The sequence below is a fragment of the Humulus lupulus genome, chromosome 6, assembly GCF_963169125.1.
Source record: "Humulus lupulus chromosome 6, drHumLupu1.1, whole genome shotgun sequence".
Lineage (NCBI taxonomy): Eukaryota > Viridiplantae > Streptophyta > Magnoliopsida > Rosales > Cannabaceae > Humulus > Humulus lupulus.
The window spans coordinates 28,357,332-28,372,649 of NC_084798.1; the positions used below are offsets into that span (position 1 = coordinate 28,357,332).

At 32.5% G+C, this 15,318-nt stretch overlaps 1 protein-coding gene across 1 annotated transcript; it reads right to left on the bottom strand.

The window, feature by feature from the left end:
• Nucleotides 1-5,404: 5,404 nt before the first annotated feature.
• LOC133781971 (probable DNA helicase MCM9) lies at nucleotides 5,405-15,318 on the bottom strand. The gene is made up of 20 exons (XM_062221097.1): nucleotides 15,126-15,318; nucleotides 14,925-15,027; nucleotides 14,729-14,828; nucleotides 14,460-14,598; nucleotides 13,742-13,808; nucleotides 13,321-13,495; nucleotides 12,406-12,505; nucleotides 11,802-11,899; nucleotides 11,568-11,633; nucleotides 11,366-11,462; nucleotides 10,136-10,248; nucleotides 9,446-9,518; nucleotides 8,652-8,718; nucleotides 8,005-8,086; nucleotides 7,689-7,810; nucleotides 7,533-7,600; nucleotides 6,347-6,456; nucleotides 6,213-6,260; nucleotides 5,930-6,082; nucleotides 5,405-5,729 (listed from the first exon to the last, which is right to left on the bottom strand). The coding sequence occupies exons 1-20, from the start codon at nucleotides 15,245-15,247 to the stop codon at nucleotides 5,668-5,670; spliced, it is 1,965 nt and encodes a 654-aa protein (XP_062077081.1). The 5' UTR covers nucleotides 15,248-15,318; the 3' UTR covers nucleotides 5,405-5,667.

The window sequence follows — 15,318 nt, forward strand, 5'->3', positions numbered from 1 at the left end:
ATCGTTAGGGGTCAGTCGTGCCGTCATACATTCTCATTAGTGGGAACACAAACTTCTTCGACATTTTGACTAAGGAAATGGCATCCACGAAGGGTGAATCTACAAAGCTACTAGGTAGGCTCTTTTTTATGGGAGTTGGCACTCCTAGAATTCGTTGAATCATAGCCTGTACACTTTCCATCTTTCATGCAATTATTTGTTCTATCAGTTCTTCTTGTGTAAGAACAACAGATTTTCTTGCATTCACAACAGAAGGAGTTAAATCAATATCATATTACTTGGCTTAGTAAGATATTGTTCTTTTTGAGAGCCTTCAGGAGTAGTCATGCTAAGCAGGTCAACTTCTGGGTAGCCGACTACTGGATTAACTGCTAGAGGGGTGACTGTTGCAAGAATGGCTGGTAGAGGAATGACTGCGAGAGGGATGGTTGCTGGAGGAACAACTGGTGGAGGGATGGTTTTTGTGATCGATTGTGAGCCTGTAGTATGATTGATCATGTTGCGAGTGGATGTTTGATGCTCGATCCCTACATTGGATGCTCATAGTGCTGACTATTATTCAATAACTTGACTCGCTTTTCCTATTGGGGTGGCCTCAAATGATTGCATTGAAGTGATTGGCACTTAGAATCTCGCTCGACTGGTGTCAGGAGCTGTCATTGAAGCAGTCAACGACTCTACTTGGGCTTTCAGCATGTTGTTCTTCTCCTTAAATGCAACATTCTCTCACTCCATGGCTCGAGTGTGCTCTGTGTTCTCTCTCTTCTGAGTTGTAAGGGCATCAAGTTGCTCACAGATGTTGGCTTGCTCTACGTGGAACTCTTTTTCCTCCATATGTTCTGCCATTGCTTTAGCGTCGAATGGCTGAGTGGTAGGTGTTAAGTCGCTTTGCTCAGTGGCAGTTTGTCAAGGCCCCATGGTGGACACCAAATTGTAGAGGCTGAAATCTACAATCACATAAATCGATTGTCGCGGGCACTGACAGCTTGTAGACAAAGACAAAAAAGTAACCGAGAAACCTTGGGACACCGGGGTGGTGCTGCCCGAAGGCACTCCGACGGTCAATTCAGTAATCTTGTAAATAAAACAGTAGAAAGAAAGAAATAACAAGTAAAATATAAAGTGTAGACATAAAGTATGTGATCTAAGAGATCAACAAGGGTTTGGGAATCAGAATGTGGCTTTGAGTATTGAGTATAGTAGTCGTGTCTTAGGAAGAGTATGTTCAAATTAGTCTCTCCCCCTCCTCTCAGCCTTTGAGGGGTCCTTTTATCAGCCCCTCTTGAGATTCGTTGCTCTCCTCATCGTGTATCCCTGGAGAAGCGGTGTTCCCCCTACACCAGAGGAATATTGCTGCTCATTTGGAGAGTGGACTCATTCATTTTGTCACGTGATGTTGAGCAGTTACCTTTGTTTTCTCTTTGCCACATGGTGTAAGTTAGAGCTCATCCTAGTCGTGGATGAGTGCTAGCGTTATGGGCTCCAGATTGTAGACTTGATCTGGGTAGGTGCTAACTTCTTTGAACATGGGCTTATTTGGTCCAAAGTTATTTGAACACTTTTGGGCTAGGAGTTGAATCTCACTATGAGCCCAAGGTCAGATTTTGGCCTCTACAATTATGACTAATATTAGTTTATGATTTATAATATTTATATAGTTTTATATGATATAGTTATCTTTGATAAAATAGTGTCATTATGGAATTATATGGACTTATGATGTTTTGAATTGTTTATGCTATAGATGATTGTATGATTTTTTTTGTATGCATTTTTCTTAATGGGCTTAGAGGCTCACTTCTTATAGTATACTAGTGCATATCAAGGTAATTAAAGGATATAATGGTCGGTGGCGAGTTGGACCTAAATAGTTGTTGGTGTATTCGTGAGGGCCATGTAGGTGCTGGAAAAGATCTAGGGTTTTTTTTTTTTTATTCTTTATTAGCATTTTATTCATTTAAATTAAATGTTGTATTTATTTTTGTTAGAGACAATCTTTTTATTATAAAAACTGGGATCCCTCTGATTTATGTTATTTTTCAATAAAATGGCAACATTTATGTTTTATGATCCAACGTCGGTTCTCAGTTTTGTGATTATGAGAAGTTAGGACGTTACAAGGACTCACAAAGCAAACGAAGGCATAGATGCATAAGGAACTCCAACGCACAAGGGCATTGTCATAAGCCACCATGGTAGCTCTAACAAGAAGCTCTACATGATGTCAAAAGATCCCCCACCGAGCCTTAGCATCATCCTGAAGCTCGAGCTCATTGTGGGAAAGGCCTCAATAATAAGTGATACCAAGTCCCCCTTAGTCTTGGAGAGACACGAGTAGCCTAGGTGAAAACATAAGAAGTAATGAACAAAACTCAACACGAGTGTAATAGTAATGCCTTCGACTGACCAGGTTCGCAAGCCCAATTTACACTAGCTCTACTTTTAGATGTGTATGGACCCCAAGACTAGCCTAGGTCTTGAAGACGGGCCCACGATGCAAAAAAATAAAATCAAAATAACTTGAATGGCCAACACAGTGAACAACAAGGAGGAAGGCTTCTATTAGACAGGCAACCTCCACCATCCTGACGAGCGTGAAGTGAAGCAACTTGCAACAATTCAACTAGCTTAGCAGATGGGCAACATGGAGCTTGAAATTCAAGCCTTGCAAGAAGAACACCACATGCACAAATTATCGAGCAGAATTAGGTCGAGATAATGAGTCTGAAAACACAAGCATCAACAACATCAACTAAAAATATATGTATGAAAAGTATAACAACAACAAAGCAAAAAAGAAAACATCAACTAAATAAAAATAACATCAACCAATCGGGATTAATTACATAAACAATGTCGTTTCGGCCATCTCTACCTCTAGTCAGGTCAATTCGACTTGGCCAGAGCCCCACGAAACCTAGATGAGAAATCGGGTCATAAAACTCCATTCAACCCCTTTTTCAACAATTTTCAATACAAAAATATTTTGAACATGATTTATTAATGGATTTCATCATTTTTTTGGATTAAGAACATCTTCAAATGAAACTTTAATTTTAAAAAATGAATATGAAAAATAGAGAAAAAGTTGCCTAATTGTCGACCTTCACTATGACTAAACTTCTGGCAAGCGCATCCAACAAACTTTACTTTCACTTCTAATGCAAGACAAACCTTAAAAAACAGTTTCAAAACAGTTATAATGAAAACATTATTATCGTATATCAGCTGGTAACTTTATCACGCTTAGGTTTTATTAGCATTTTTCTTCTTTTTGGTAGAGAAAAAAAGTGAGAGGAAAGAAAATATAAGAGAGAAAAGTAAAATAAAAGTGGAGAGAAGAGAAAAGTTGGTTGGAAAATTTGGTGTGTGGAAAATATTGATTGAGGCACACCGGATTTTCGTCTCCAAATTGGCAAAAATTTGAGAGAAATTTCTTACAAAAACAAATAAGTATGAATTACTAAATTAATTTTTACTCAAAATTTTTTATAATAATAATTTAACATATATATAGTAATTTTACTATAAACAATTTTCCTTTTTTCCTACACACCAGTTAATTAAAAAAGAAAAATATTTTCCTTTCTATCCTTCTAATTTTCTAACTATAGTATATTTTCTTTTTCTTCAGATTTTTTTTCCGGTATTTCAATTTCAGAGCATAACTACAAGTGCTTTCGGAACAGAAATGGCCACAAATGCCTCTTTTTTAACACCAATCCGTACAATTGATCACTTTTTTATTTTTCCTTACGAATACCTTTTTTTATACTGAAATTCTCAAAATAGTTTAATTGTTTCAAACTCTCACACTTATTTTTTTTTCTTTTCAAATATCTCAATTTCATATGCTCTTATAGTCTCTTAATATCTTATTCAAATAAATATAATTTATTTGTTCACACTTTTAAATATAAATTATTATTGTTCTTCAATTTTTTTTTTTCCAAAAATTATAATGAAAAACTTGTTATATCAATTAATACTAATACTTGTAAATATAATGTTAAAAAAGTTTAAAACTGTTTAAAATAAATTATTGCAAAATACACTCATTACTTACAATTTCATTTAAATAATTAAATAATAAACTCATTAATTGCATTTTTGTTATATAACAATTTGTATTGTCTCTACATGATATAGACTCATAGATATTTTACTTTTATTTTACTAAATCGTAAACTCGTTAGTTGCAATTTCATTAAAATAAATAGTAAAGATTAAACTCGTTATTTACAATTTTGTTGTAAGTAAATAAAAAATTGTTTTCTCCACAATCATAGAATCTATGATAATGAAAACACTTGTTTGCAATTTCAAATTCAAACATAAATATATTTTGAATTTCTATTCGAATGAATGTGATTAATTTTCAATAAAAAAATTCAAATGATAAACAAAAACATAAATGTAAACTACTTATTTACGATTTCAAACCAACTTAAATACAAATTGTAAACTACATATTTACTATTTCAAATTTAAATATAATGTAAACAATTTGATTGCAATTTTGAATTTTTAAGGAAATCGTAAACTATTATTCACATTTTAAATTACTTTCTTTTACATTAAAACAAATATAAAATTTGAAATCTTAATTTAATAAAAAATTAATATATTTTTTTAATGCATTTTTTATATGTTAAGGCTATTTTAGTGAAATATTCTAAAAAAAAAAAGGGTATAGATCTTTTTTTTTTTTTGAAATAAAGGGTAATTATGTGTATTAAGTGTGAAGAATGGGTATTTATGTGGTGGAATACTTGTTGAAGACTCATATAACATATCAATGAGGGTTTTTGGCATAAGCACTTACACAATTTTTTTTAGCAATGTAGTTCTTAAAAAAATATTATTTTAGTAACCAAGTTTATAAGTTATTAAACAGTAGCCATTAATTTTTTATATTCTATTAAAATTATAAGTTTTCTTTAGACAAGATAATATATTCCTAAATATTATACCCCTCATTTTTTTTACATATCATAATTTATAGAAAAGTTTTAAAAAAAATAAAAAATATAAAGGCTAAGAATTTTTGTAAAAATAAAAATGATGACTTAATTTTTCTTGTTTATAAAACTCAAAACTTATTTGTCAAATTTTTATCTCAGAAACTAAATTGCCAAACAAAAAAAAATCCAAAAGTAATTATGTTAATCCATAACAAGGAAGAAAAAAAAGCTTTTTTTTCTAAAAAATATTACTTTGCTCTCTTGTGTTTTAATTTAATTAGATGTTCTGATATTTTCGAAAATTTCAATAAAAATATATAATTTTACAAAAGCGACCAAAATCAATTTCCTCCTGATTTCAGTCAATGTTTTCTAATAAAATTTTTAATTTTTTTTTTATCGAACCTCAAACTAAAATAAAATTTTAATAAGCTACCATATTGTGGCTCAAAAAGTTCAGCTTATCTTAGGTATAGTAGGGCAAGTTGTCTTATTTTTGACCCATTTCAGCAGGGAAAATAATGATACTATCTAAATCCCTGTGTTTGAGCCACCAAAAGAAAAACAATATCAACTTTTACGAGTGAACAAACAAGTATTGCAGCTCCAGTTTAGGTGGAAGCTATCTCTTCTTGAATCTTGAGATCATGGAAGCGAACTCACTTGACCTTTTTCAAACATATTCCTTTCCTTAGCCGATCACTTATTCCACAGATTCATTAAATGATCTTAGCTTTTCAAGAATCAGTCTTTCTTGGTTGATATCTATGCAATTTGCAGTTAAAGAGCTGAACAACCAATTGTTCATAAGATAATCGCACAAGGAAATGTGACTTTATTTAATGTGCTCTTAAGGATGGAAAAAATTGACAAAAAAATTAACTTATTACGGTAATATATATATATGTGTGTGTGTGTGTGTGTGTGTGTGTGTGTGTAGCCATATAGGTAAACTGGCAGGATACATTCGAGATCAGGGTTATCTGTAAAATTTGAGTGCAGAGCATTCCCAACACTGTCTACAATAGCTGAGGTAGTCATGGAAGATTCAATGCATAAAATGGCTGTAATAGCATCTAACCGTGTCACCTCATTTCTGAACATTAGTCTTGCATGTGCTGAAATATTGACAAAATTGAGATCTTAGGGACAGAAAACTATCATTTTTTCTCTATTGGTAAATATATGCATGTATAAAGTGGAATGTTGTGATCACATGTTGATTATTATTATCAAAAGGTAACATACCCTGAGCTAAGCGTATCAAACTTTCAAGCATGCGCACCGTTGTCCTAGCTGAATCACAGTACTTTCTCATATTTAAACTAGGAAAAATTAATCTGCTATAGGGAAGGAAAAAAAAAGCTTGATTTAGTTTGAACCTGCATTGTGCGTTGCACATCTTCTTTGGAGCTGGTAATAGCTTGAGATAACTGTTTCAGCTTCTTTTGTTAGGACTGGTCTAAAATTTTCTTTTACATACTGAATATACCTGCATGGTGTCACCAGTAAAGGGTCTTTTAAACTAAAATATTAAATGTCATAAATATAGGATTAGACAGAACATTTCCCAATATATATCTGTAACAAAATAAAACATCTTGAGCTGCAGTTAGTATCAGTTTTAACTGATATTCTCTATGTTTGTATCTTATTTGCCAAGGTTGGGGAAAAAATTTATATCTTACTTGCCAAGGTTGGGGAAAAAATTTATATCTTACTTGCCAAGGTTGGGAAAAAAATGTCACAATGAAATTAGAACTAGAGACTGTGCCACAATCATAATAGTAGCAGGAATATTCTTTTGAACGAATACCAAATTAGTGAAAGATAATGCCAATAGATCATTCCAAAGTCAAGAGGTCCCATGATACACTTCATACATTAGCCAAAAAGGACACTTGTTTGGCATTTATCTTTCCAGATGATAGTTCCATATGACTCGACTGTAATTAGATGGTAAGGGACTCGGGAGTTACTCCAATATTATAGGGAGATTCTTCAAGTCAATTTACGTGTTTAAGTTCGACAATAATCTACGAAAAATTATGTATTGAAGGCAAGTCATCCCTCTGCATACATTGATGATTTTTACAATTCATGAGAACTGTTAAATGTTAACTAATGATAATTATTGGAACTTTACTAAGAGACTTCATAGTTAAACCCTTAGAATTTAATCAAAATTTGAAACTTTCATGAAGAAATATGGTTTGACTATGGTTTTTAAAAATTTATAAATGGGCTGGTGTGGAAAACCATGCTTATTGTTTAGGATTGTAATAATCAAACAGGGCTTTAAAGAGAAGCCAAGATCTTCTTAAGTTTAAAGAGTCTGAAACTTTAGTTAGAACATTATTTGGTCTTGAAGAGTCTTTCTTCTATGGATCAGAAACTCAAAGTTTCATTAGTCAAAGTTTATTTACCTATTTCACAAGCTTTCTTGTTCACGAGGAAATATTTAAAATACCTAAGTGAGCATGACAGAAATAAATTCCTTCAAATGTTAATCTTGTACCTCTAAGAAATGAAAGTACATAAAACAGTGTTCATTGTATGTCCTTTTACCTCTGAAGCAGAGGAAAGGGCCAGACTTTTGACAAGTCCTCGGCAGTCGCATCTTTTTCAGGCTCTCCCTGTAAAAGTAATCACACAAAAATCACAATGTAGAGTCATGAAATGGCTTTACAGAAAACAACAGGGTGGTATTAATGAGTGGAATACCTCAAAAAGAATGTGAGATGATACAACCTCATCCCATTCAGGATTTTTTGTATCTAGAAGGACAAGGACTATATCAAATCTACTCAATAAGGGACCAGAGAGTGCAGTATTGACAGATAGAGCTAACAAAAAAGACATAAAGGTATCATCAGTAGAAAGAGATTTGAACATAACTAACAAAAGACTGACACAACAGAAAATCATATTCATTGAAAATATTACATTAGAAAGTACCAAGGTTATCTACAATGGGGGAAAATTCATATTTAGTAATTTAACAAAATTAGTAAATACATATACATAATCAAAATAATACATTGATCAGGATCATAATGTCCCTTTGGATTTGTTGCGCCAAAAACAATGGTCCTTGTACTTAGAGTTGTCACAAGACCAGCCTGAAAATAAAGGGAGAATTAAAGGAAAGTATTGGAACAAGTATTAGAATGAGCTAACACGAACATGGTAAGAGAATCACATGAAATTCAATAAGAAAATAATGAAAGCACAACTTCAAGCACTATGTCAGCAATTAATAATAATAATGAAATGTAATTTATAAACTGGGATGTTAAGAGCACGTAAAGATACAACTTAAGCAAATGAGCAAATATAAAAATTAGTAATTTGATAATAAATTACAGGAACCTTCTATCTTGGCAAACCAAAATAACCAATCATGCAAATGTTCAAAACACTGAACTGTCAACCCTGCATATTAGAGAGGGCTAGGGAACAATAGGAGACAGTATCAGAAATCAAATCAGGGGAGAACGCAATTAGAAGCCCTATTTTACTTCCCCTCCACTCCCACAAATGAGACTTTCATAAACTTCTGTTATGATTGTAACCAAGCTAAAACACTATCATAGGCTGCAGTTTCAGTTAAAGTACAATTAATTATCAACTTCAAAACAAATTTTCCAAAAACACCAGTACTCGTAGATCATCAAAGAATGTTACCTTGGCAACACTTATAGTTTGCTGTTCCATTGCTTCATGTATGGTTGCTCTATCATGTTCTCTCATGCTGTTAAAGAAAGTGATATTAAACTTGATATTTTCACACGAACAAAAAAACAGATGAAACTTATGAAAAGATTAAAATAAAATTATCAAATGATATATTCTCTGTTGTATAATGGTTTTGAAAATATCATTTAGATTGACTGAGGATGATACAATCCAAGCAATTTCCTGTTCTGTAACTAGTAAAAATACTAAAACAGGTTTAATTACAAAAAAGGAAAAAAAAAAACACATTAAGCAAGCGGAATTAAAAATTCAATGATGATATAATTATTGAATTAATTCATAAAATATTTTATTAACGAGCAGAAACATCGTAATAGATTCCATGAAAAGATTAAAAAAAATAAGTTAGGATTTCTTAATGTCTATGCTTTAGAAACCATGTGAACAAATGGCTTCTCTATGAATTGACATAAAATCAGAAAATATATTCATGCATATTATATTGGAATGTTTCTAGAGAATGTTAATTGCATTTTTTGAGTTGTATGTCCATTCCTCTTCAATTTTTCCTTAATGCTTTTATCTCTTTAATAAGAAATAGAATATCACATCAATGATACTACAAGCAATTCTAACAAGAAAAAAGATGAAGAGATGGAGAAAAGAAGTCTAGTATATACAAGTAGGAATAATATCATGATGCACATCATGTATGCTAGGTTTAGATAATTGCAAGCTAGAAAGAGTAGTTTCATTAGAAACCTGAGGGGCATCTCAAATACCTATCAAATTCATCTATGCAGCAAAGTCCTCCATCTGCTAAAACTAGGGCCCCAGCTTCCAACATCCATTCTCCTGCATATAGCACAAATATAGTAAAATTATTTAAACAAAATATTACCAAAGATGTCGTACAATATTTAAATATGATATAATAGCTGATTGTTACAAGAAGAATTCCAGAAACATATAAAGAACAAAGATGTAGTACAATTTGAAGCCAAGGAACTAAAACAATTTGTCACAAAAATACAAAAACATTCTATTAAAGATGGACCAAACCACCTCTATTTTAACATGCTTTTTAAAATATTAATAGTGAACACAGGGAACAAGCTTACAAGAACCCAAATTTAGCAAAAGATAAAGACAGAAAATCACTACTTTCATATCACAACCATCTGATCAGATTATTTAGCCCCATGGGAGCAAGAATTGGAGTTTTATGATGAAAGATTTGGCTATCATAACAAAGATGTTCTCAGTCATTGAGAGAGTTACTGACTTGAAGTGTGAGCAAAAAGGGAGGTACAGAGAGAAAAGTAAGAACAGAGACAATGAGACGGGGAACAGGACTAGGATGTGCAAGGTGGTGGCAAACCATGCAAAAAGTTAATGCAAACTAATCACAACTTCTGTCAGATTCCTTACTCCATAGATACAAGTTTAGGATGGAGAAATGAGAAACATACCTCCATCCTTGACTGCAGTGACAGTGAGTCCAACACTAGTGCTTCCTAAGCCAGTAGTGACAACAGATCTGTTACTTAACTTTGCAGCAAATTTCAAGAACTGAGATTTCCCGGTACCTGAGAAAAGCCTTAAAAATTTTTACTACATATGTATACATATATACATATACATGTAACTTTTTCCGTATAGTGCTTTAATAATTACATACAGATTCAAAAAAAGAATCTGAACTCATTAGCAGTTGTTCACCAATGATAGTAATATAAATATATATATATATGTATATATATTTGGGTATATTGAAATAATAAGATGACTCCCACCTATATAATGAGCAAAATAAAAGGACCAGAAACCCCAAGGGAAAGGTAAAGCAACAAACAATTAAACTGAGCTGCATTACTCAAGCTAAACAAGAATAAATTAACAAAGACTAGAGAAGAATTTTGAGCTTTGAAAAACTATTTTATTGGAAAAATTAATAATGGTTGGGCAGTTTTCTATTTTTCAAGGAAAATTTCAGTAATTCTAGTTTTCTGTAGTTATAATCAATGTAGCTAATGCGTGTGACATGAAAAGACAAGTTATAAAATGGCGTGCAATCCATATCTCAATTGTTATAAGGGAGAAAATACCTCTTATACTACTAACCTTTAGAATAACACCAAACAAACACATCAAGAGCACAAGAACAGATCAAAAGCATCAATACCAATATTTAACATGGTTTGGCCAATATTGCATTTGTCCATGGATCCAACCAGCAAAGAAATGTCTTCTATTGAGAAAATAAAACCCTGAAGTTTTGAACTATTTAAGTCCAGTCCTGGAGCTTTCTTCTATACTTTCTTGCTCTCAAAATTTCTCTCTAAAATTTATATTTTCCCACCCTTAGACTATTTACATTACTTACCCTACCTATTATTTGCATTAAAGGACCACTCAATACAATACTATGGATAACTTGTTTGTAATAATCCTGATTGTATTGTACAGGAAAATTCATACAGGTTACAGGCTTTAGACACTCATAAAATATCATGAATCAGTTAGACAAAATACAATGGTGTTCTTATTTTTCTAGATTTAAGTGATTGTTAATTTCCTATCAGAATTTTGAAGAAAAGAAAGCTTCTTCAACTGAAGCATAGCATACATTCAGTAGTCTTGAATTGATAGAATTTTATTTAAGTAATGAACCCTATAAGTATGCAATGAAAATCGAAAAGGTACCTGGGTCTCCAACCAAAAGTAAATGAGACTCTCCTCGTACCTTGGTTCCAGAAGCATCAACATGTTGCACACCTCCAATAAGTGTTAATGCAACTAAGTTGAAAAAAGAGAAGGTGCTGGTAGTGAATGTTTAACAGTCATTCAAAATCTTTAACTTAAGACAAACAAATCATGAATTTATATGAGAAAACTATGTACCTGCAAGCTTTACAGTGAAGAGTCCAAAAATTTGTGGACAAACACCTTGTAATATTGCATTTCTCCCTGAATAATTTTCATTAAAAAAATTGAAGTCATAACAGTCTTACATATAAGGGGGCCTAGTTTCCAATATTTTCTTTTTTAATGGAGATCTCTAATTGATTGATGCTGAAGAATTGATAGAAGAACACTCATTTATAAAATGATATATATTAATCAACGATGCCTTACCTTTCAAAGGGGTATCCTTAAACTCGTTCCAAAATTGATTGAATTTCATAATGACATCATGAGGAATAGTAATATCCGATTTCAGCTCATTTGTTCTCCTAAATATGTGTATAAAAAGTATGTGAAGTGCATATAGTAACCAAAGCTTCACTCTAAAAAAAATGAAAGAAAGAAAGAAAGAGAAAAATTTCTAACCAATTTTGATACTTAGATAAGTTGAAATACAAAACTGTTTCCTACTTTATGGTTTTTCCCAAAAACATATTTGCATCATTTTAATATAGAAATATATTTGTAAGTTTGTAACAAGTTTTGAGCCTCTTTTCAGTATCGGTATTTATTTCAATCTATCTGATACTACTTTAGCATCCCTTAAAAGAGTTACCACCAAATCATTTTCTATCCCTTCGAAACATCAACTAACTGCATAAGTGAAATCCCATGCATCAAAAGAAAGAGGGGATCAAGGTTCACCAAGGCTAAGCAGAGTTTATGAAATTAAAAGAACTACCTCTCTTTAGTACCATGTATAACTCCAATGGAACAACAACCATCTCAACAATGAAAAAATGTTTCTTCTCTCAAACAGAGCTGTTACATTTACCTCAAATGATTAGCAATCAACATAGGATCAAGGTCGCAGCGAACATCTTTTAAGTCGGGCGACCACCTTGCAGTTAAGACCCCAGTGACTATAACGTCATCTGTAAAGCAACATATCATTACCACCATTTGAACACAATAGAATTAAAAAGGATAAATAATAAAGCAAAATCTGATGCAGGATTAAATAGGAAAATATCAAGCATATTTGAGAAACTTCACTACAATATAAATATAATTAATTGATAGATTCAATATAGGGAAACACTTACAATGTCAAACATACTTTCGAGAACATCAAATTATACAGCATGTCTAATAAATTTTTATTGATTTATTGTAGAAACTGGTACTATAAATTTGGACTTCTCTTTATCCAGCTAATAAAAAGTTCTACCTTGGATTTGAATAAACAGAATTTCATACTCTTATATATCAAACCTGGTAGACACAAATTACTTCTAAAATTATATTTCTCTTGAAGTTTAAATTGTATTATCACAAGTCCCGACACTCATTAATCAACTATTATACTGTTCTTGGTCAGTTAGAAATCTTCCAATATTTGGGAAGGAAAGGTGGCGTGCTTTCCATCCACATTATTGTCATTTTCTAAAATCTGGATCAAACATAGTAAAAGAAAGTTGAAAGATCATTTATGATATTGATTAAAGTTTGGGAAGAAATTAAGAGAGCTAAGGAGGTTCTACGATATCTGCTGAATAAGTTGTACTTTAATTTGTATGAACAAATAACTGTAAAGCAAGAAAAAGTGTCCGAATAATTCATAGTGATATTTCAAACAATGAAAATAAAAGTAATCTAAGATGAAGTTTCCCAGTAAGGACACGAGAAATCAGTGATGATAGGAAGTAAATTCAAGAAAACTGAATCAGAAATCACAAGAATGTGGTACCTCCTGCTTTAACAACATCAACAAGATCATCTTTTAGAATGACAAGGATTGAACGAGGAATAGCCCCGACCCCTAATACATGTGTACTTTCTTGAATTTTGATTTCCTGATAATCATGGCATGTTATCGAACCTTCTAAATATTTGAATTTTGTGCCACTACAGAATTTCGATCTCTGTTGTTCAAAAGACCAGAGCTATAATTAGACTCAAATAAGCTACTAGTACCAAAAGAGACATGTAGCACATAAGCAAAAAATATTATATTTCAAAATGTAAATTCTGAAACAAATGATCTTTGAAATTGAAGTTCAATCAAAATATTAGGATACTTTCATCTTTTTGCTTAGAAAGATCTTATAAGTGACAGTCACAGCATAGCAACATTAACTGGTTGAGCTAGTGCTGGAGAATATATATACCTGCATTGGGCAATAAGATGGCAACTGAATGGAATTTCTAGTTTCTAACTCAGGATAAACTAGGAAGCTGCACAAAAACAAAGTTCAGCATCAAAGAAACTAATTTTAATACAACAAAGTAAGAGACATAAACCCCAGAGATGAATGAAATGAATACTTCACATTACGCAAATTGTTTGTCGATATATATTTAAAAATCATCCATCAGCTGCATGATTAAAATATTTCACATCATCTTTGTCAAACTAATCAAAATGGCATTGAACCATCGCTCAAGGCAATACACAAAACAGAAATTGCTGTTTCTAAACAAGTCACTTTTCAAATTCTAAAAGAGTAGACATTTGATTATTCTAACTAATTAGAAATGCCAACTTCAAAATTTATATACATCGGTACCCGATACATCCCTCATTCTCAGCATGTGTATTGATAAACTATTGAAGAAAAAAAAATGTATCCAACTGTTATGTGAAAGTGTGACATTATTAAAACATGCACCTCTAGACTACAAGTCTGCAACATAAAACTAAAAACGCAAAGCTCTTTAAGTATCAACTATGATACTATTAACATAGCCCCGCATGTACTTCCCAAGATTTTTCTGTGTCAACAAATCCACAAATCAATTTGGCAAACTCGTCCTAAAACATTCAAATAGGGAATTTTGTGTATGGATGTCATGTTAAGTACTGTAAACCATGAATTGAAGACTTACCTATGCTGGCATTTCTGGCATGAATACCACCTCTCCCCTTCATACATCTTGATTGCCCCCGAGCGAATAACAGTCCCTTTGAGAGTAAGAAGAATCCCTCTATGCTTCACTCTCACGCACCCAATTCTTGGAAATGTATCTATTCACCACCAAAGAAACTCAACAATGGTATATGTATCTTCGTATATAAATATATTTATAAATCCACCCATTTGAAATAAATTCCCCCAAACGATTAAAATAGAATTAAAACTTTAAAAGAACAATACCAGCACATTCAAGGGGAGAACCACTGATGTCAATCCGAACATGAATGAACTCTTTCTTAACTCCTTTTTCAGAACCTTTCAAATCCCCCAATATGACTTTCTACAAACACATAATCGCCACTATAGTCAAATTTCATCGCTATAGTCAAGCTATATTTACGTAGAACTAGTGATAAAAATTCACAAAGGTACATACATGAGCCCAAACAGCCGCCTGGTCGAAAAGACGCAAGTACTCTGTGGGTTGAGAGAAGACGAGTCGAGCCAGAGGAGGATCATCCTCCATTAACTCAGCAAAACTGGACACAGAAAGAGAAAAATCATCAAAATTCACACCAAAAACAGAAAAAGGAAAATCACTAACAAAAAGCATTAAGCTTAAATTTGGGGGTTTCACTCTATGTAAAGAGGATAGTGAAGCTTAGAATCAGTAGAGAGAGCAATGGAGCGGAGTTGATCGGAGTGGCGCTGTACAAGGAACGCCGCCAACGATTTCACGTCGGCCGGAAGATCACTCATCGCCGGTGAATTGAAACGAAAGCAACGATGATGAAATATGGGGTTTTGGCGGGAACCGCAAAGGAAAAATT